The sequence below is a fragment of the Stegodyphus dumicola genome, chromosome 3 (genome assembly GCF_044657685.1).
Source record: "Stegodyphus dumicola isolate Sdum_Otavi_A_Nest chromosome 3, ASM4465768v1".
In the NCBI taxonomy this organism is placed as follows: domain Eukaryota; kingdom Metazoa; phylum Arthropoda; class Arachnida; order Araneae; family Eresidae; genus Stegodyphus; species Stegodyphus dumicola.
Window position 1 is genome coordinate 91766205 of NC_140770.1, and position 23231 is coordinate 91789435.

At 32.3% G+C, this 23231-nt stretch overlaps 1 protein-coding gene across 1 annotated transcript in view; it reads right to left on the reverse strand.

The window, feature by feature from the left end:
* Positions 1 to 23231, reverse strand: part of LOC118196742 (transient receptor potential-gamma protein-like) — a 712826-nt gene that overhangs the window by 52534 nt on the left and 637061 nt on the right. Inside the window, exons 10-11 of the mRNA XM_085813073.1 lie at positions 19688 to 19803; positions 3084 to 3332 (exon numbers count right to left, since the gene is read on the reverse strand). Coding sequence (XP_085669199.1) covers positions 3084 to 3332; positions 19688 to 19803 — 365 coding nt within the window. The remainder of the gene's footprint in view (positions 1 to 3083; positions 3333 to 19687; positions 19804 to 23231) is intronic.

A 23231-nucleotide genomic window follows, 5' to 3' on the forward strand; every position in this document is an offset into this window, starting at 1 on the left:
AGCGCGTATTCCAGAGGTCCAGGTTGTAGCCCCGCGAGGATGGGATTTTTCATTTTTCACGTCTACTGTTTTAAAACAAACAAACAAACAAACAAAAAAAAAAAAAAAACTAATTACTCTATAGCGGTGCTCGAACTAAAAATTGCTGGACGTTAAGTTGTCACCACTTGGATTTGTCGATTGGGTCTTCTCATCGCCAGTCTCCTTTTAAAAGAAGAAAGTACATAAGGTATTTTCTCCCTCTTTCCAGCATGTCTTAGTGGTGTAACGGTAGCGCGTGTTCGAGAGGTACAGGTTCGAGTTTCGGGGAGGGCATTGTACATTTTTGACATCTACTGCTTCAAAATAACCTAATGAGTCTACAATTTGAAATATATTTTTATCGAAATATAGTGAATCCTCTCAAACTCGGTTGATGATTTCAAATGATTTTGGTCTTTTGCCAAGGAGGTCATTTTAAAGCTATCATTTATTTAAGCTAACTATCAGTGATGGAAAGTAGTGAATTACCCTATGGTTCTTGGATACCGTGAAAGAAAAGTACTGATGTAGAAATGCGGTATACATGTTCATTAAAAATGTTATAATAATAAAATATCGAAGTAATCACAAAGATCCGATAGCCTGATATTTGTTTAAATCAATCACTATTTGTTTCCTTTTCTAGAAGAATTCTGAACTCTCGTAAAATAAAAATGATTTATCTTATTACTGTCTATCAAGAAGTAAATGCCTATTATACTTTCCAGCCTGCATTAAACTCCCTTTGTGACAATCTTTAGGTTCATTAACACTTAATCGCATGTCTAAACTGAATTCATTTGCTTTTCGTTTTATCCTAAGGTAATCTAAAGTTCGCATAAGATTTATGACAATTTAAAGAAAAATAATCTCATACATACCTGCACTGCATTCATGTACCGCGTTGTCAATTTTAAAATAAAGACGGCCTATTTCAACAACGTCAAGGGTAGTAATATGTAGATGTCATTTGAATAATTATTTGCAATGGAATTCCGTTACTTTCCTTTTGATATCTCGATATTTTGTATAACTCCAGGTTACTTATTTATTTTCTAAATAATTTACGATGGTTAAACAGACCAGCAGTAATCTGATGAAGTAATCTAGTAGTCTATTAATAGTTAGACTGTTTCTAACATCGCCTATAAGGTTAAACAATATAGGTACATTTTAATTATACTATTACTATACTTATAGTACATCTTTTTGCATATGAAAGTCCGCAGGTTTCCATATTCTGTTATAATTTATTTATTACATTTATTTATTATAGATTCTCAATTTATACCTAGGTTTAGAAGTGTTGTGTTATGTTGCATGCGCAAGTGAAAATGTCAAATGAGAAGAAAGCAAATTAACATGACAGTTGGAAGGAAATTGGAATCTTTAAAAAGGCTGGACAAAAAGAAAGTATTAATAAAATTGCCATGGATTCAGGGTTTGGACAATTTTTTTTTTATGCTGAAAACATGAAAAATGAACAAAGCCCTTGTTTGGACCTCTAGAATAAGTGCCGAATTTGCTACCGTTACATCACAAAGGCATGCTGGAAGGAGGGAGGGAGGAAATGCTTTATGTATTCCCCCTTCTGAAGGGGAACTGAGGATGAAGGGACCCAGTTGCTAAATTCTGGTGGTGGCAGTTATCGTCCACCACCTTTTAATTCGGGCCCCGTTTACAGATTCATTAGGTTTCATGATGCTGGAGACATGAAAAATGAGCAATGCCCTCGCTGGGACTCGAAGCTAGACCTCTTGAATACGCGCCATGTGTGCAACCGTTGCACCACGAAGGCATGCTGGAAGGAGGGAGAAAATACCTTATAAGGTACAAACAAAAAAGGCTCGAAATCCAAACTAAGTGCGTGTAAAGATAATATACTGATGAAAGGAAAGTAAACCTGTGAAAAGTGGCGACTACGACAAACTGATTGAGGCACTTTATTTTTAATTTAGAGAGAAAAAAATTAAGACCCATTTTACAAGAGAATGGCCTCAAATTCTATGAGGAATTTTAAGAAATAGAATCTGGATCTACTGCTAATATTACTGGCTTGAACAGCTGGAAGACGTGTTACTTCATCAGACAGTTGAACACATTCCTTTTCTGTGTCTCTCTACTGCTAGCTTGCTGTCGACTGTTGCACTGTCGTATTTGAATATTGCAAAAATGGGAAACGTTTGCTTGAAATTATCTAATAGCGAGTAAAATATTTTATGCGGGAAAAAAAAGGCGACCCAAATGTGTTTACTTGGAGTAAATGATAAATATTGTGTAAAAAGGAAATTAAATTTATTATACAGCACTGAATGTACTTATCCCCACCAAAGTTTCAATGCTAGTATGAAATAAATGAATTAAATTTACATGCACTAAAATATTGTAAGGTTCGTTTATGTGAATTAACCAGTTATTTTATGTTTTGTATTCAAGGTGAGGTTTTTAGATAAAGACAGGGTGTGATATGTCTCTCGAGGACACGTTACTAAGTTCCTACAGTAGATAAGATTTGTACTCTTCGGCCTTGCATTATAGTTGCCAATAGTTGAATATCCACTTCAGTTAAGCTTTGTGCAAACTTCGCGCTAATAGATCTGTGTAGCCTTTGGCTACTAACTTTATTAATTAAATTTTACATTTGATTAACTGCTACTTTATATTATCTCGCGACAAGTGGTTGACCGAATTGTAAGCACCAGGTGTTCCTTAGTTTAAAGGATCTTTTACAAGTTTCAGTTGTTATATTAGCCTTAGGGATAATTCGCCGCCCGTCTACGTAAAGTTTGGTTACACTTTATGATACCCAAGAAAATTGTAAATTTTATAATATTTAACAATCTGACTGGTTTTTTTAAAATTTGCTCAATATATGCGAAGGTTAGGCGCCACAGATACGAAGCATACACGTTCAATTCATGGAAAGGATATTTGTCATAGATTTGGTTTTCTAATCTGCCTCATTCAAGACGCGTTTCTATGAGGAAAAAAAAAGATAAGCTTTTCCATTCATTACCCCCTCCTCCTCACCCCCAGAAAAGGAAAGTCTTGAAAATACTTACTTGGAAAATCTTCTCCAGTTATGGCAAGCTCCAGACTGCACTGTCGATGATTCAGGTTTTTCAAAACATGCCTTTTTTTCCATGTCTGAATAATACCACAGAAGTTGGTTCATTCCGCAAGCGAATGCGAAGAGCACTAAACTGTACACGAAGAAGAATTTTACGATGTCGATGACCATTCGTCCTAAGCAAATTTGTAGAGGACCCAGATGAGGATTAACCGAAAAAATGTAGACGAGTTTCAAAGAGCTGCAATGAAATACAGAACTTTAGAAGATATGCATATTTATACATTTTAAAGTATAGTGCGCATTTGTTTTCTAAAAATAGTGATTTTAGTTGTTTGAAAAATTAACAAGGTTTGCGTCCTTTTAAAAATCTTTATTTGCTTCTTTCCATATGCTCACTCAAAATTAACAAGTCAGACGGCACAAAACGAAAGAATCAGTTATGTGTGATTCCTCTATTCCGAAGGAAAAGTATGCACAAAAAACGCAAAGTATGATGTATGAAATTCGGTTATATTTGGAATGAACTGGAAGACGATTCACGGCTACATTGCATGGTCTGTTTAGAGACAGTTGGCAAGAGCAAGGATTTGAAATTCGCTGAAGCAATTTTCATCACGTATGGAGAAGACGCAAACCGATGTCAAGAATCAATCAGTCCAGTTTTGAAAAAGAAAGAGCATAGAGCAACACCCCTCGAAAAAAACACTTTTTTGAAATTTTCTAAATTCCTTAAACATCTATGCACACTACATATGTAATAGGTATAATAATTTCAAAATCTAGTAAAATATTTTCAATTTGTGAGATTTCCACTAATACAAACGAAATAATGTTTGGTGATTTTTCCTAAAAAGTGGCAAGATTCGGATGATGCAATCAGCTGAAAGATTAGTGAAATTTACAGTGGTTCGAAGATCACCCGATTCAGAGTGTTAAACAATCATTCATAACTTATGGTTCTACCCCTGTCCAAGGTTTATGCCGATTCATTATACAATACAGAAGGAACCAATCGCTGCAGGAAGGTATGTTTGCTATGAATAAGCTTACCAGAGTCCCGGTTTGAAAGTGGGGTCTCTGAGACCCATCGAGTTTGCCATTTTGTCCCCGCTGTTCGGTTAAATTATGTGTCGAATGTACAAGAAGTTAAAATAATGTTGCCTTAGGTTAGAATTGCAATTCGGCAATTAAAATATCCCTCTGTTCTAGTCATTGTTCCAATCTAAATATTTTGTATATAGGTTTAAGTCCAGATATTTTCCCCAAAAATGATGACAGATGTCTTTCTTACATTGAGCTACGGGAAAACAGTTTTGGTGGAATAGAATCTTTTATTTGGGTAAACAATAGTGAATCACGCGGTCTGAACCTGAAGCTTCAAGTGAAACAAATTATAGAAATTGTTGCAAATAACACAATAAACATGGATCAATCTTTTGATGAAGTAGCGACTGCAAAAGATTTGGTCAGCTAATTAAAATATTCGGTAAAACAAAATTTGTGATAAATCATGGATACAACTTTTCAATCATATAAATAAAATTTGCTCAATCTTGCTCAAAATAATAGAACACATTTTCAGCATGTCAGGCACATCGGCACTAGTCGAAAGAGTATTCTCAATAGTGCATATCATATGGTTGGAAAAGGAGACAGAACAGATGAATGAACCATAAAAGCTTTAGAAAAACCACAAAATTACAATGAATTTTTCGATGGCATTAAAAGTAGCAAAGAATGATTAGGGAAGGTTCTCGCTGGTGATAAATACAAATAATATTTTTAATAATACGATATATTCAATTGAGTTATTGAAAACTTCTATTAATTCACTGTTGTTTTTGTTACCAACTTCTTTATTTAAATTTTTCTAACATAGATACTTATTCTTCTAGGATTTATCATCAGTTGCGACTAGTTCCTAAAAATTGCCCCGGCTTGAACAAAAGTTGTCCCGATTTTAGCAAAACATGTTATGGTAAGCTTAGCTATGAGCAAATCAATCTTTCTACAGTGAACGTATTCAAAACCATCAACACTTAGCTTCAAAAAGTTTGGAATTGAGGAAATATGGTAGAATATGTGGTGACGGAGCTTGAACTAAGTGTGACAAAAATTTTAGTCTCGTGACTCGAATAACTGAATGCAGCCCAAATGCTTCGTTTACTCAACACTGCATTTAAATAAAAATATCTAAACGTTTGCTAAATAGTCTTTAAAATGTTTGAGTATTCCTATTGAAAAAAATCTACAAAGTAATGTTCCTATTCCTTTTTACATAAGTATCCTGGTGTTTTCGGGGAAAAGTTTTAAAACTATTTTTAAGACTTTGAAAAGAACCGGCAGCGCTTTTTGGATGATAAAAGTGGAAGTGTTAATATACAAATAAAAATAAAGCGAATACGCTTCGGCGCCACTATTTAGCAGACATCTTTTCTAAATTTCACGGACTAAATTGAGGAATTTGAGGAAGAGGAATATCCAGTTTATTTTAAATCGTGATAACATCAGAGCATTTCCCAGACATTTGTTTTATGGATTAGTTGTATGGATTTAGTGAATAACGAAATTGTGTTTGTATTGAGGTATCTGAAAGCTTTGCAACTGAAACTAACGCAAAACGTGGTAATAATATTATTATTACTTTAAAAGACTAAACGACAAATCTCAAGTTTATTGTAGAGAAAAAATGAAAAGGTTCTAGCTGGAGAAGAGGATTGAGGATCCTTTCTAAGTTGGAAAAAGCGACGGGTATATCCGCAAACACCAATGAAAAAATAGTTAGTTAAAGAAAAGAAGAAATTAAAAAAAAAAAAAAACACCTTTAAAGCAAAACTTTAATCAGGTGGGTGGGGACCAATAGAAGTTCTAGCTATCAGTTGAGCGCAAATATCTGCGAAATGCAACTAAAACAGAGATCTCCGCTTTGTTTTCATACTTATGAAGTGTAATACTAAACTGAATGTTAAGCAAAAGCGGAAATTAAAAAAAAAAAACTAATAAGCTGCAGCTTTAGCACTTTAAAGTAATTAGCAACGACATGGATGTAAGAGTTGTCATCATCGATAACATGAAAGAAGTTCATACATAATATAAACTTTATTATAAACAAATTCCTTTAAAACCAAGTAATAAAAAATTAAGGAAATTTGTTATGAGTTGTTTGCCAAGTAAAATATAAATTTTGAAATTTTCTTTTTGAACATAAAGGATTGAAAAAAGTAAAATTGATTTCATATGTGTGTTGATATTGAATTTTTTTAAAATAAATTATTAGCTCAGAAGGTCTATTAGTTTCAAAACGGCATTTTGCTTCGATTCACTTTTCAAAATATTGCCACCAAATATTATCGCCATATCTTATATTTAAAGAAATTAAATAATGAAGAATCTGCATGAATGCATGAATGTTTCTCGCATTGTGAAGAAACAAGGTTACCTAGAGCCATCAGATTTTGAATAACGTCTTCCAACCGAACATGGGTACTTGGAAGCCCGAATTTTGAATTTGTTTTATTATCTACTTAAAATTTTGCAAACCTTTAACGGATTTTTCATTAATAGACTCAACAATTTCAAAGCCAGCAATGGCGACACTGCAAAAAAAAAAAAAAAAAAAAAAAAAAAAAAAAAAAAAACCTCCAGCGCGCGCTATTGTGTATCAGAAATTCTAAAGATATGCTCTTTTTAAATTGTTTTGTGATATGGCTGTTGAATTGAATTTTATGTGGCTTAAGTGAAAAGAGCATGATATTTAATAAATAAAGGTTACACACAAAACGTTGAAAAAAGCCCCTTTGGGGTAATATAAAATCTGAAAAACTTTCAGATTTTTTTTTTATTTTTCCTTTTTTTATTTGAATAACTTCTACTTTACAATTTTTTCAAGCGGGTAAAATATCGGGTGAATTAGCAAATGCTTTGTTATTTTAGTTTTAAAAGCAAGTCTCGAGGGGAAAGCATGACTCACTGATCCAGAATATTTTAACGAAGTTACAGTTTATTGAAAATAGTTCATCGTAATAGATGCTTTTATTATGAACATAAGCTTTGATATATGATACAGATATATGAAAATTAGATATGTGTTAAGTTAATGACATTGTCTTATCGTTCCATACTCCACCGATTCACGTCTTGGCGGTGGACGTAGAAATGTGTCAAATGGAATCAATGGGTCCAATAAGTGAGAAATTCTCTTTATTTTTAGATTTCTCCAAGACGATAAGTTACTTCAAATTATATAACAGTTTGGCACAAACTGCGGCGAAGTGGCAAGCACAAATGACAAAGGCACATGAGAAGTATTTTAATTATGAAAGCAACTGAAGAGAGTACCAGTCTAAATATACACCCATAAATACTTAAATGTGTACTTCTTCAAGTAGGTTCATTGCTTTTAAATTTGTTTTCAAGGGGATCGGAGCATGATAAGAAAATAAAACCAATGATTAAGAATAAAATTGCTCAGATTACGTTAAAATGAGCTGTTTTAGTATCTGTTAGGTGAAAATGAGCTGTTTTTGTTAAGATATTAACAGTAAAGAAGGTGCCTTCCTAGTTGAAAGTAAGTGAAAACATTCAAATGCAGTGAAACTGAAATATATTTAGCGCAAGCGCGGTGAATATATTTTAATTGCACTGCATTTCAATAATATTCATATATTCTCCAATTTTAGATGAGATATTGATTTCAGAACGTGAAATAGTTCATTAAGATTATAGACTCGTGTGCAAAATTAAGAAAATTTCACATTAAATGGAATTTCTGAAAAACTAATAGACAGATTTCAATGAAATTTGCTATGAATATACATTTATAAATGAGAAAGAGGTGCTCTTTTAAAAAGTAATTTTATGTTTGCATGATTATTAATAAATCTTACAGTGCAGGGATGTCTAAAATTTACATCGTGGTATCAAACTGATAAAGTGTGTCTCATGTGGTGTATGGTTTTCCCTAACAGTCGTGCAGTATGACGGTATACTAGACAGAAGGCAGCTGAGGAGTCTCTGTGGAAGTCCATCCCACTCCTGCAAAACGAGTATCTTTTCTGTCGATTGTTATCGAATTCACGCTGTACTTAACTAGAGGAAGATTTCGATTATTGGCATATATAATTATATATATATGGGACACCTCAAAACATTATTTGCATCAATTAACAGAAAAAATATGTCTAGTGAATGAATATTTTGTCTAGCTGTTAGATTATGATCTTAAAGTTATGAAACTATGTGGGAATATTAATAACATAGTTCTAAAATTCAAAAACTTATAAATTACTTGTATGATACATTTCAAATGTAACAAATTATAAACTGGAGAATGTCACGCATTAGAAAATCGCAAAAGAATATCACTGAATGACATGTAATGAGAACAAAAATCGACTTCGAATTATCCTAATTGATTTTTTAACCGAACCCTCAAAGAAAGTTATAAAGTCTGCTTTTTGACACTCGATCTAAAAAGCTATCTCAAATTTTGAAATTAAATATCTTTGCCAATTTTTATTGCAAAAGTAAAGTTTTTAGAGAATGAGCATAAATTAAGGACGGTAAAAAATTAAATAGCTTATATTTTACCAAAACGATTTTTAACATTAAAAAATACTTTAATGAGAATATATATTTCCTTTTAACATTCTTGTAACTGAAGCGTATACTTACGACTAACGGTTGCCAAACTAAACAAAAAAGCCGCATAAGAACGTTTATGTACAAAGTGTATATATATATATATATATATATATATGTAATAAAAGCAAACTCAGAAGTATTGATGTTGTAGAAAAATTGATGACATAGAAAAGTGGACTCATAATGAATAGCAATCTGGCATCCGAGAAAGATTAAATATACATCTTTATTTTAAAAAGCATGTTGCCGTCACAAACAGCTTGGCGCACTACTTGTGCCTGTTTCAATATGCTAACATTTTTTACAACTTTGCAGTAAGAAGAGGGCAGCAGTTCAGCTAGGCTGGTGCGTAGAAAGCAAGTGTGCTGTGTTCAGAATGAAATTTTAATTCAGACTGAGTTTTGATTGGATAATTAATACTGCTGTAAAATTATTATTGGCTGTTTAAGTTTTGGTTCCAATTGCATCATCAATCGTATGTAAGTTATATGAAATGGATTAATCTAGAAATGATACAGTTCAGAAAAAAAGGCATTACTTTTTTTAGAATAGAAAGGAAGAAATACCAAATTAAGTGCTTAGAAGATATTGCTAATTTAAATTATATTTTATCTTTTACATATTTTTTATCTTGGATATCCCCCCCCTTGAGAGAAAAAATCTGTAGCCGCAGAAAGGCCTTTTTAAAGAAAAAGCGTTAAAGCAGTAGCAAATGAAGAAAAACGTTAAGTAATAAAATGTTGACCATTATAATTAATTAAGTAATTCTAAAGTACAAATTTTGAATATCAAATTTTTTTTAAATGAATGTAATTTTTACAGTCTTAAATTTTTCAGTATTCCTTTTACTTAAGTCTTTTATTTTAAGGCTTTTCCTTTTTTATTTAAAACTTTATTTCTTAAGTCTTTGTTTTCGAATGCACATAATCCAAATTCTTTAGGGAACCTTTTTGTTCTCTCACAAAGTGCCACAAATAAACATTTTACATAACCATTACTCATTCTAATTAACTGTAACACATATAAAAATTTATAATACTAATTTTCACGTTGATAAATTTATTTTAACATCATAAATATAGTAGGAATATTATTGCAGAAATTGTGATTTCACGGTTATTATCTTTCATTTGCAATTACTTAAACCAATTAAATCTGTGACAAGTACAGAATATACGGCATTAGGAAAATATTTTATAATTTAAAATTACCCAGAAAGCATCCTTAATTTGCTGAATTTGTTGGTAATTGTAAATAAAACGTTATCGATTTCGAGGGCGATTAGACACAGATCTCTTTTCTTTTAATCCTGAAGAAGAGAGACCTGTGTATAATCGCCCTCGAAACTGATGGAGATTTATTCAAAATATACTTCAAATTAAGGTTCTTTTTCTGGCCTAATTTTAAAATTTACATTGACCTGTTCGTTTTGATATTTCTTTATTTAAAGCACTGTTGTAAATGTTAAAACATTATATGTCAATTGACTGTTAACTATATACTTAAAAGTCTGACATTTAAACACATTATTAAAACAAAGCTATACTAAAGATAATATAATCAAAGGCGTTTTTCACCGGTTGCGTATTATGTTTGTAATTACCTGTGATCAGCACAGACTTTACCATAGTGGAGAGGAGCAATAAGCGCATGGAATATTTAAAATTAAACCGAAATGCACGAGTTTTCGTCAGGGCCGTTGGTCAAGTTCAGTGTCTGAAAGTCACAGAAGTCAATGCAAATGTGGTCAGTATGAGGCCGTGAGGTAAATTTTGATAGATACGAGTATCTAAACTAATATTAAATCCAAGGACACTTGTGCGGGTCAAGTTTGTTGATAATCGGGGACATATCTGTATGAATTACAGTTAATTTGAAATATGCTTATAGGTCACAAGTGGAATAATGCAGTATATTTAAATGTGTATTTAAACTAAGATTAATGGTGTTCGTCAAAGGTCTTGGTCTCTAGCGACTTACAGCTTGACGGTCACTGGAGGTCAATGAGTAAGTTACTACCGTGAAACAATAGATCAAATTTAAATAATTTGTTAATCTACTTCAAATAAATGAATGAAGCATACTGGTGTTCATCAAGCATATTTATTTACTTATATAACTTGACCTATATTTATGTGATGAATAATATATTGATATAATTTGACCTCTTGATGTTAATTTTCAATTAACACAGAAGTCACTGGTGTTTGGAGATGCAGTAAATTTAAATAGATTTAAAAATTAGTATCAAATCAAAGGACACTGACGTTTTTTAAGGCTACTGGGGACCGGCGTCAATCACTGCTGTTGATCAAAGGTGACGTACAACTTAAAAGTCACAAGGAGTTAATGTCACTACTAATGGATCGCCAGTATGAGACAACACAATAAATTAACATGTATTTTAAAGTTGAAATTAAATCAGAGCTTATATGTGAGTTAAACTCTGTTGATGACCAATGACCCGCAAGCTGAATACACACTTGGGTTAACCTATATGTCACCAATATGGAAAAGTGCCAAAAATTTAGTTAGTCATTTAATTTAAAATTCAAACGAAGCACAGGTATTCTTTCAGAGGCCGGTCTCAGTACCTGTCAGGGTCACAGATGACTTATAGATTTAGACTCACTTGGAATCATCGTTGTGGGAAAGCGCAGATTATAAAATTAAAATGAGGATAAGTATATCAGTGATCGTTTAGAGGCTTCCGGTCACCAGTGACCTGCAAGTTGATTGAGCTTGGAGGTCAAACTACAAAATGTTGTCATTAGTTTGGAGTAATGAAATAAATTTGAATAAAATTAAATTAAATCGTAAGACAAAACTTTGCCCATAAAAACCATGTCAACGCTGATTTATATAGTTGTTGATAAGTTGATATTAAGATTTATAAGTTGATCATTAGTGAGGTACATTTTGGTAATGGCAATCAACTCATGTCACTGGAGTGGACAGTGCAGTAAATTTAGATAAATTGTTAAAATTAAGTGAAACCAAACGGCATCAATGACTGTCAAACTCATGGTCAACTGTGAGCTTCAAGACTATTGGCCTTTGATAATTTATGGGATTTCAATTAATACTGCGGTGCAGCTGCAGATAATTTTTACAGTGGCAAATGTTTGATTATAAATACTTGGTTTTGTAGCATAATGGCAGTATAGACGTAATAAAACGTCCTTTCCAAAAACTTTGGAATGAATTTTCGCTAATTTTCAACGTCAATAGCTACGGTTTGAACTACAGTTTTGTGCTACAGTTTGAAAGTGCATTAATATTGCGTAGTTAACAGTAATTCATCAATTTCCGTTGGCATTGATTTACTTTTCTATATTCTCTGACAATAAATTCTGTCACGGTACTTTTAAGCTCATTATTCATATATATACATAATAACTATGTGGAATCTATATGAATTTGCATATTTAGCACTAAATTACATTTAAAAAAATTTTTATTTACAAATTTCACAAAAACAATAAACTAGATTTTAATGAATGCTTTTTAAAAATAAACTAGATTTTAATGAATGCTATTTTAATGAATGCTTTAGAATGCTTTTTAAAGTAATAATTTTGGTAACACTTTTTATAATTTTAGTAAATGCTTAATTAAATTTTATTTTAAAATATAGTATAGGCGAAGCAGACTAAAATAATATGCCTTGTACTATGCATGCTTTTCAAATTCTTTTAAACGACATTTTGAACTATAGATTACATAGCAACATTCGCACATTTTTTAATTTAAGGTATGATAGAAAAAAAGAAAGCTTGTCTTCTTACTGTTTATTAGGAAAATGTTATATTGCACAATTTAAACTGCAGAGATTTTATTTTGCTACAAGCTTAAACTATCTTCCTGAAAAATAGGATTCGGCACAATTATTTTCGCTGAATTGCGCACCACCTGCGGGTTCTCTAATATTAACGGCCCTGTAAAGTAGAATGCTTCGGAGCCACAACTTTTCTCTTAACAAGTATTCCCTAGGTCTTGCGTCATAAAAATAATCTAAAAATACTAGCTCGTTTTCGCAAGTCTTTTCAAATTCAGCTGAAATGTAGTTTTTTTGCGGCATGTTCACCTTCAAAAAGTTTATGAATGTGTATTATTAAGTTTTTATAAGAAAATATAGATGTTTCCTTTTGCAAGAAAATTACCTTAATTTTCATAACAGAATTTGGTAATATGAAATTCATTTATCAAATTGCAGTAAATTCTTCTACCTTTGTATGAAGACTTATTTAGACACAGGTACGAAAATTAAAGTTGTAGAGATATTAGGTTATTTCGAAGCAGGGAAGATGAAAAATGAGCAATGCCCTAGCTAAGACTCGAACCACGGACTTCTCGAATACGCGTCGAGCGTTCTGACCACTACAACACGAAGACATGCTAAGAAGGCGGGAGAAATACCTTACATATTCCCCCTTTTAAAGGGCGACTGAGGTTTAAGGGATCCAATCGCCAAAGCCTGGTAGTGAAGAATCATCATTCACAACTTTTTAGTTCGGGCTCCACTCTAGAGATATTAGGTTATCTCGAAGCAGGAAAGATGAAAAATGAGCAATGCCCTTGCCGGGACTCGAACCATGGACCTCTCGAAAACGCGTCGAGCGTGCTGACCACTACACCACGAAGGCATGCTAAGAAGGCGGGAGAAATACCTTATAAAGTATTGTGTTTATATCTATGACATTTTGATCAAGCTGTCTCATGGTGTGAATTAAATCTTCATTTTTTATTTTTGTCAAATGCAAAGAGTTGAAATATCAGAATTGAACGTCCTTTTGCCTAAATGAAGCTATCAAAAGAGGAGGAGTAAAGTGGAAGCTTAAGACTGCCCCCAAAATGCATGAAAAATGCACAGACACGTATAAAAATCTTAGTAGAATGGTATTACGTGGTAATATTAATTTAACTTTGTAACGTAACAGCGAAAGTTCGTTTATAGCGAATTTAATGTAGATTCGCTGAATATTGTTAAACTTCAGGTCCACAGAACGCACGTTTGCGAAGGAAAAATTTTGATTTGATCACAGAAATTTTGGAATTATTTTGAAATTATAAATTTAAAACTAAGATGGTTTTGCAATTTCTTAAGCTTATAGGTAATGTCTGAGAGAGGTACTGTTGCTATGTCTGAGAACATTCATAAAGTCCTAAGAATTTAAAATAACCTTTTTATTTAAACAGAATTTAGAACATAAGGATACTTTTTGGTGCTATAATTTCCACAAATCGTGATGATGCAAAATAAAATAGAACAGTCCAAATTAAATTAAACGTTTAACAGTAGTCAAGGAATATACAATTAAATATGATTACCACCCATATCACTAACTCTACAGGAATGTCAGAATTAGTATCGGCACTAGAGAACAAACAGCTGAATGACTACAAATGTCAGAGCTGGCAGGAAACAAACAATGTAACGCGTAAGCGATACCAGAAACACGCTCTGTCTCAAATCCAAAATGCCTGAGTTTAAATCTCGTTTCTAATTTCTATTGCGAGACGAGAAAAACGGAAAGGAGAAGTTATAGTAAAGACTAATTATAAATAACTAGATAATTAATATAACATTCTGTACATCTTTCCCAACCAGAATTTAAGCCATCACTAAGATCAGGAAAACGCTTAGGATGGCGCTTTTCCGAAAGATTTCTAAGAAATCTTTCGGAAAAGCGCCATCCCAACATTTATAGGTATCATACGATTTTTATATAATAGAGACGACATACATATTTGTGTAAGACTAAAGTGAAATTGCAGTCTCGCTCAATAATATTCAAACAGGAACTTTTAATTACGGGGGTCTCTTTCTTTTTTTCTTTTTCTTTTTTTCTGAGAACTTAAATAAAATAAATATTCCTGCTTTAACATCAGTAACATTACTTTTTCTCTTCTAATAGTTGCATTTATCTAGATAACATTATGTTTGCTGCCTCCCTTTTATCACCAGTTATAATTATGTGTATATATAAAACCCATACTGAGATTAATTAACAGCAGGTGCAGCTATCTCAATACTTGAATTACCTCATTATGTTTGTTTTTCAGGTTATTTTTATATAAGTAAGACCTATACTGTGAAAGTACTACATAACTGCTATTATTGAAAAAAATAGCAGCTTCATAATTATCATCTACATCACTACCAGCTAAAATTTTATCACATGAAATGTTATAATTGTTATTCAAAAATATTTTTCGTGTGATTCAGATCCAATGGAAGAAATATTTGAATTGCACAATCTTCTCATTTTCAGTTTTTTCATGAATGAATAGAAGAAAATGTGCAAAACTACGAAGCGATACTTTAATTAGCCCTCGCATGCTCGCGTAGAAGTTAATTTCACCAATGCGTTTTACATATTTAGGTATTTTATTTATTTTGAAAACGGATGGCTTTTCTGATGAGCACCCGCATGCAATTCATTATCCTTATCAATTATTTCCAGATAATGTTGCACCAATTTTAACACACAGAGCTCTAAATAGAGCACGTGAATTGTTGCACAAAATTTTCTGCTATATTTCTGTTAACATTTATCTAAAACGCATTTAAAAGGTTTGCTTTAGAGAGTGTATTGAGCTAATTGATGCGGCAGGTCTGTCATGGAGACCTGCCAGCTATTCACCCAAGAACGAGATAAATGCGGCTAAATTATTTAAGGAAGGTCAGGGTTCTGCTTTTTCATGGCCACAGTACTATTTATATATAGTTCGAATAACATATCTTGACTTAAACATCTTAGTGAAATATAAAGCAAAGTGTTTATTAAATGTTCTATAAATATTTACTTACAAATTACTTATAAGCATCATCGATATGAATTGAAATTTTTTCCACTTCTGAAACTTACGATAGATACAGTATTTAGAAAATCGTTTTAGAACATCGTAAGCTTTTCACATTTTGTTGCAACTACAATGGAAAGAATGGGAAATGAAATGAAATAAAATTATTGGGAAAGACTTAAAACGTATTGAAAAATTTCAACCAGATCAATCAGTAAATAAACAATAAGGTCAATGAAATATTTAATTAAACAAAAAATATAATGCTTGCCGACATCCAGAAAGAAAGTAAATAAAGATGCTTCTTCAAGGAAATTGAAAAGAAACGTGATTTGGTTTTAAAGTTCAAACGAACAATTAAAAATGGAGGAGAGACTTAATACTATATTGCATTCCCATATGAATTCAATTAATTTCAATTCGCTCGAAGAGAACCTTTTTCGAAAGCTCGGATTGAAAGATATTGAATGTTTAGATAGTCCTGACAATGGTTTGATTAACTACTTCTTCCTTTCAAGCGTTAAATTACTTATATGTCCTTCAGTGAAAAAAAAAAAAAAAAAAAGAAAAAAAAAAAAACTTAGTCAGAAAATGGAATATTGTGTAATGCAATGCTAAAAACTCCTCAAGAACTCTCGTCATTGAAAGCTATCCATTACAGACCCCAAACAAACTCCCACCTGGAAAAGAAAAAATAAGACGAAGAAAATAATAGTAAAATCAAGCCTCAGTCAAAACCTCTTTACTAAATTGAAGAGTTTGTTGAAAAAAATCAAAAACTAGTTATTTATGAACATATTTAAAAATATAAATTGCTTCCATGTTAATATGAGTGGCAAAAAGGGTTAAGGCAAAGAAGGCATCAGAATTAAAGCCTTAAAGAATGAAAACTTTGTCTAACTAACCGTGATTCTAATTATAGGTGAAGACACACTACATGAAAATTCAAGGAAAATTTGCTAGAAAGATATCATTCTGATTGTTCAGTTTTATCTGCAAAGGTTGTACAAGTGAGAGTAGCTTAAGGTTCTGTTTCATTGTATACATAAGAATTGTATGCATTGCTTGCATAATCAGTTTGAAAAGTTTCATCATACCTCAGGATTATCTGAATATTTTCTAGCATTTTGTATTCACTATTATTATTAACGAAAATGAATGGTATTGGTTGGAAAGCGCGATAATTACAAGTTTCTAGCAATTAACATTTCAATTATTATTTAGAATAAACGCTGATAATACTTTTTGCTGTAGATTCTGATTACGTAAAGGCCAAATTAGAACAGTCATTCCAAAGTAAGTTGAAACAGAATTTATATCAACGCTATGCGTCTTTCATTTTAACGCTTTAAAGAATAACTTATGTATTTCAACATTTGAGTTGATATATATGGATGTGTGAGTGTGCGAATAAATACAAAGTAAAAATCAGTTCAAAACGTAATCTAATTGTGCTCTGAAAGCAGTAACAAGTGATGTATTACCAGCCCATCAGCGGCCGAGCGGTAAGGTCGCTGAACAATGGTAGTTCGGTCCGAGGTTCGAATCCCGCGAACGGGCTGGTTCCATGGGTGTTTTCGTGGTTTTCCCCATGTGTAACGTGTATACGAGCCAGTTGCCCTTAGAAAGCCCTCCACGAAGGCATCCCTTCCCTTAAACAGATAGCTTCCGAGGCTTTGCCGTAATTAAATTAAATAACCTGATGTATTACCACTACTTAAATACGATAGTAATAAATAATTTAAAACAAATAAATAATGCTTTTAAAATTCTTCCCATGTTTAAATCGGAAAAAACCATATGCAAAAAGTAGGAAATAGAAGCACAGTGGTAAACTGCGGAAAAAGGGAACGAAGCATGCCAAAATCAAAAATCAGCTAAGAAATTTTCAAACTTTATCTGTCAATAGCGGGATGGGGAAGCAAAATAAATAAGTAAATTAGCCTGTTTCTGAACCAATAAAGGGACAAATTAAAAATTGAAACTTATAATAAACTTGTAATAAAACTTATAATAAAACTCGGAAAAAATCAAATTTGCATCTTTTTATTTTTTCAACCCCTACAAGTCGAAGAGTAAAAAATTGCAAAATTGTAGTATCAAAAACATAAGCAAATTAAAAAAAAATATTTTGAGCAGACGAGTCCAATAAATGAAACATATATATATATATATGTTACCGTGAAAGACCGAAATTGGAGAATGTCGACTTTCACCGGAGAATGTCAACATTCACCAAATATGTCGCTGAAAGCTGGAATATTTCTTTACATTCTTGTACATTCGGACCCTCACCGGTATATGTTGACAATCACAGATATGATCTGGTGTAGGTCGAAAAGAGAGGAGTATATGTATACGCTGCCATTCCAAAAGGAAGTGTTCCACAAATAAATGCAGTTGTAAAAGCAAGGGCCTCTTGTGCAATTTAAAGTGTCATAATAGTTTAAGTTGTTGCAATAAATAAGATTTGAATCACATAATTTGGTAAGTTTATAACTTCTATTATTTTCCTTTCTCATTTTTAATGTACTGTGTGTTTTAAGTTTTTATATTCTTAAGTTCTTATTCTGAGTTTCTGCGTTTTTTCGCGAATGTATTACGGAGAAGGAAATATAATATACTTATATGTTCAACATTCACCATTAGTACACGGTGAATGTCGACATTCACCGGTGTAAGTCAGAAATAAGAGTATTTGGAAAATATTTCGGACATACACCAAGCGACTATGCGAATGTTGACATTCACCGGTGAAAGTCGACATTCTCCAAATTTTGGTGTTTCACCGTAACATATATATAAGATGAAATATGAAAGAAAATTATTAACTTTAGTTTGCCAATAATTCTTGTAATTCCTCTTTCCTCGTCTTAATTTACATTTACTTCTCATTTAATGCATTCTCTTTCTGTCTTGAAAGCAGAAATTGTTTATAATATTGTTTATAGTACGTTTCTGAACAGCGTCTTCTAAAATGAATTCGTTATATGTTTGCTTATAAAATCATGTTGCGATGCGGAAGGCTCCTATCCAATTAGATTAAAGAAATTTTTGACTATACTGTATCTCACCCTTTGCTAGTAGCATACTGCGCTTCCCACTATGCTCTTTCTTCTGCTAGCATGCAATGCTCTATGCTCCGTTGCCTTCTCCATTGCCTAAAGATATAAGTTCTACAAAATTATGGGTTGCATAGGTCACCCAATAATGATTATGTCCAAAGATGAATATGTGTCGTATCAAGGAATAAAACTATGTGTTTAATTCATAGTCATGTCTGTCTTCAAATGTCATTCTTCTAACTATGCAGTAGAACCTCTCCAAATTATTAAAACCATCGCTAGTCCATTGCAGCAATTTCCAAATCCTTCCATAACATATAGTATAAACATATATATAAACATATATATATTGTTTCATCAGAATAAATTGAATTTAATTAAAAAATTAAATTTAAATACATATTTAAAGACTTCATTAGTATTTTCCTTTTTGAACTTTAATTCTTAAATGTTAATACTTAAATGTTAATTTCTAAGGATACCACTTTATTGGAATTACTTTTGGTTTTGACTTTTACGCTTGCCTGCATGAATGACGAAACACGAATTGAATGATTGGAGAGTTAGGTTTGGAGGCAACTTCCCCTTGATAAGTCTGTCTCCTGCCTACTCTACGGTCATTCACTTATGCATTTTTTAAAAAAATTGTTTAATTTAATTTTAATTTATTAAATTAGTAGATTTATTTTCATGGATAGATTTTGCACTTGATTTGCTTATGCTTCTGAATTTAAATGATATTGTAGATTAGTTCGAGAATTAAATCTTTTACATGTTTGCACATTTTTTTAAAAATTATTTTAAATTATTTTGGCTTTTTTCCTATTTTTTTAGAATTTAAATTTGCTTTTTTTACTTTTATACGTATTTGTTAAGAATTTAAATTTGTTTAAATTTAAACATATATATATATATCTAAAACTAACAGTATAAGAAGAAAAGTATACCATTTTGTCTCATTTATAAATACATAAATAAATGAATATTTTCTTTTTTATTTCTCAGACCTTGTTCTCGTCAAACAGAGAACTGGACAATCTACTTTTAAAATTAATAAATTGTAGGTAAAGATAATTACCTGAATATGTTGGCTGTGGCAAAAAGTCCCTCTGCAATTAAAATTGGATCCCAAGCGTCCCAATTTTCTCTTGGTAAATGAGCAGTTCCCGTATTCAACATAATCTCTTTCCTCACCTGAAAATATGCAATAATAAAATCACGCTGTAATGATGCAAGACCAGTTAATGTATTACACTTTTTTGTCAGTCTCCTAAAGATGGATGCTAAATTTCAACATGAAATGCTCCCATGGTAAATGAACTTTTCAGATTTACCTATACGCTATGTAAGAACGTATTAAAAATAACCCGTTGAAATACCTTCTTGAATGCAGGATGAGTGGGAAAAGGAATACAAAATTTAAAGACCAACTTTCTTGAGAAGTTAACTTTTGTCTTAATATTACTGAATATACATAATCAATTTACATTAAAATGTACATTTTTATCAATGCAGAATTTAAAGACAAATTTTACTCGAATGTCATCGTTTGCCCTAGATTAGTGAATGCACATTATCGATTTATGTTAAATGTCTTACATTATTACTTTATTTTAATTGATAAAGGCCTTCTCAGAGAACGAATGATTACATTCTGGAAGAGAAGTCTTTGAAGTCCTCTACTAAAAATATGACTTAACAAATTCTCAGCTACAAAGTGCTTGTCTCTCATTTTTCAGCATATTGAAGTAAGCAGATTTTACAATTTGATTAGAAAGTTTTCCTTTTATTGAGCTACTTAAAATTCTTTATAAACCTCTAAATATAGAGAATCTTTTAGAGTAATCATGCCACAAATTAAGCCATTTGGTCTCAGGCTTGAAATCGCTTAATAAATTTAATTGGATCTAAATGAAATTTTTCTTACATTTTTGAAATTCTTACAATTATTCATATTGCTTATCTTTATATATATAAGCGGCTAAAGTGTGTGTCGCCGATAGTTTATTGTTGCCACTAGGAAAAAATGAGCGCGGAAATCAACGTTTCCGCATTTTTAATTAATATCTCGGTCAATTAAAGTCGTACGAAGATGAGAACGATATCGATGGATTCGGAGATTTTTTTGGAATCCGAGGATACGTGTCTCGAATTTCAATTCGGCGCTGTTCCGTAGATATTCGAGAAAAAAGAATTTGGCACTTAGTCAAATTCCTCTAACAGGGAAAACCCAAGAAAGAAAGTGGAGAATGTAGGGAAAACGTAGGGGAAAATTAGTTTTTAATTAATATCTCGGCTAATTAAAGTCCCAAGAAGACGCGAATGGTCAAAATGGCGTGCCACGGACCTGCGGAATCCAATGGTGTGCTTCGTTAAGCCTGGGAGCCAGCCGTTATTTCAATGCGGCTTGTCTGTTTGTCGCCGACAATTTATTGGTTGCTTGAGTAACTATACTAGCCAATGGTGTGAAGTTGCCACGGCACAGGGTTACCGTTTCAATTGAGACGTAGACAATCTCCTGCAAAACTTGCCTTTGCTATGACCATCAATAAGTCTTAGGGCCAAACGCTTAAGCGTGTTGGCATTTTTTTTTTTTTTTTACCTAAGCCTGCATTTGGACACGGTCATCTTTATGTTGCCTGTTCAAGAGTTTGTGAAAGAATGGACGTAAAATTAAAAATAATTGATGGTCCTCTGCAAGGCGAGATAAAAAATGACGGAAAGATCTACACAAGAAATATTGTGTATACAAAGAGATCTTTGACATGAGAATTAACATTTTATTATTTAAATCACCTTTATTTATTGAGCTCTTAAGAAATGTACCGCCATATGGTTTCATCATTGCACTCTACTTTGAGCAATTAAGCAAGTAGAAGGGGGAAACTCCATTGGGCAGTAAGGAAACTAGCGTCTCGCCGCCTGCCCTGGGTAATTCATTTTGTATTAGCAGACACCTTTGAACAAATCATTTTAATTACAATTTATAATATTTAGAATAGCCGTCGTTTTGTATGACCGCCGGGCTTTCAAGTATCTTATATAAATATTTGTGAGATAAGACCGAAAAAATTATTTCCATTTTGTATATTCCGAGTGACTTAATGAATCCTTGATTAGACGTTAAAAAAGAAAAAGTTATAACAGCTCAGAAACCAAACAAATAAATAATATCACATATTTTAATATTAATAAAAACCTCGCAATATTTAAAAAAAAATGTGACAGATTCATATTCATCAGAAAAGCTAAAAATATATGCAAAAAAGGTTTTTTAAGAAAGGGCAGCCAGCCATATTCTAATACCGCAGAAATTTGTCAGTTTGGATTCCGATAAAGGGAAAGTGCTTCTGAAAGAAATCAACTGCATCTCAGTAGAAAAACTTTATTCCTTTAACTAGATCTATGAGATTGAGATTTAACCTATTTGAAAGTTGCTAAATGGAAATTAAGAAAAGGACAAAATAAAAATATTAATTCAGCAATGAAGAAAGTCTTATCTATTTTTTTATTAATCAATCACGCTTCTAAATCATCATTTCGTACTAATCTTTGGCCCACCAGCAGCCGAGCGGTAAAATCGCTGAACACTGGTAGTTCGGTCCGAGGTTCGAATACCGCGAACGGGCTGGCTGCATGGGTGTTTTCGTGGTTTTCCCCATGTGTAACGTGTATACGAGCCAGTTTCCCTTAGAAAGTCCTCCCCGAAGGCATCCCTCCTTCTTAGGCAGATAGCCCTAGTGTGCTTTGCCGTAATTAAAACACACCGTACTAATCTTTGGCCTCAGCATACAAATTAGTTTCCGATCTGTTATAGTTGTTATCTGACTAGAAGCGACCGAGAATCATTTAAAAGTTATGACGAATCAGTTAAAAGAAAACTGAAATCTTCCTAAAATTAAGTAAATATTATATAAAATGTTAAGAGTAATTTTAAATATCTTAATGATATCATGTATGATATCACAAATAAAACATTTATTTGAATATTTAGAGAAGCAATCCTGATATAGAATAGAACAGGCGTAGAAGGCCATTGAGAGCCATTACAAATGATAACTAAATCAAACTTTCCGAGAAACTGTCCTGTAGTGTTTCTTAGTAAATTATCATATACTGAGACACCAAGAATTATATGCCAAGCGAATTCCTTGTCAATTAACAGCTGATTGGAAAAAATAATTCGCATTTTGCACTCAGAGGTATTGACAGCATTTGAATTGCAAACACTTTACTAATCTTTGTATCGTTACAGCTTTGCAAGCCCAAGATTAAAAATCACTTAGTTCAGAAGTAGCCATCTCTCTGTATCAGATTAAACGAATTCTAAAGCCAGTAGTGAGATAATACTAAAAATCGCGATGAATGACTTTTAGGATAACAGTTATTTTGTTTAATTTCTTCTCATAACTCTAGCTGCATTGCATCTTCAGAAAAGTTAAAAAATCTAAAAATAGGCGGGGGCGGGTCCTTCAGAAACAAACAAATGCAGTTCAGCTAAAACCACAAGAAAGCAAGATACCACGTATGTTTTTATATAAAAGTGTAATATAGCCTCAGTGTAGTAGTGTCACTAAGTCAAGTAGTGGCATTAGTACAGTGAGACGTTCACATATTTCATC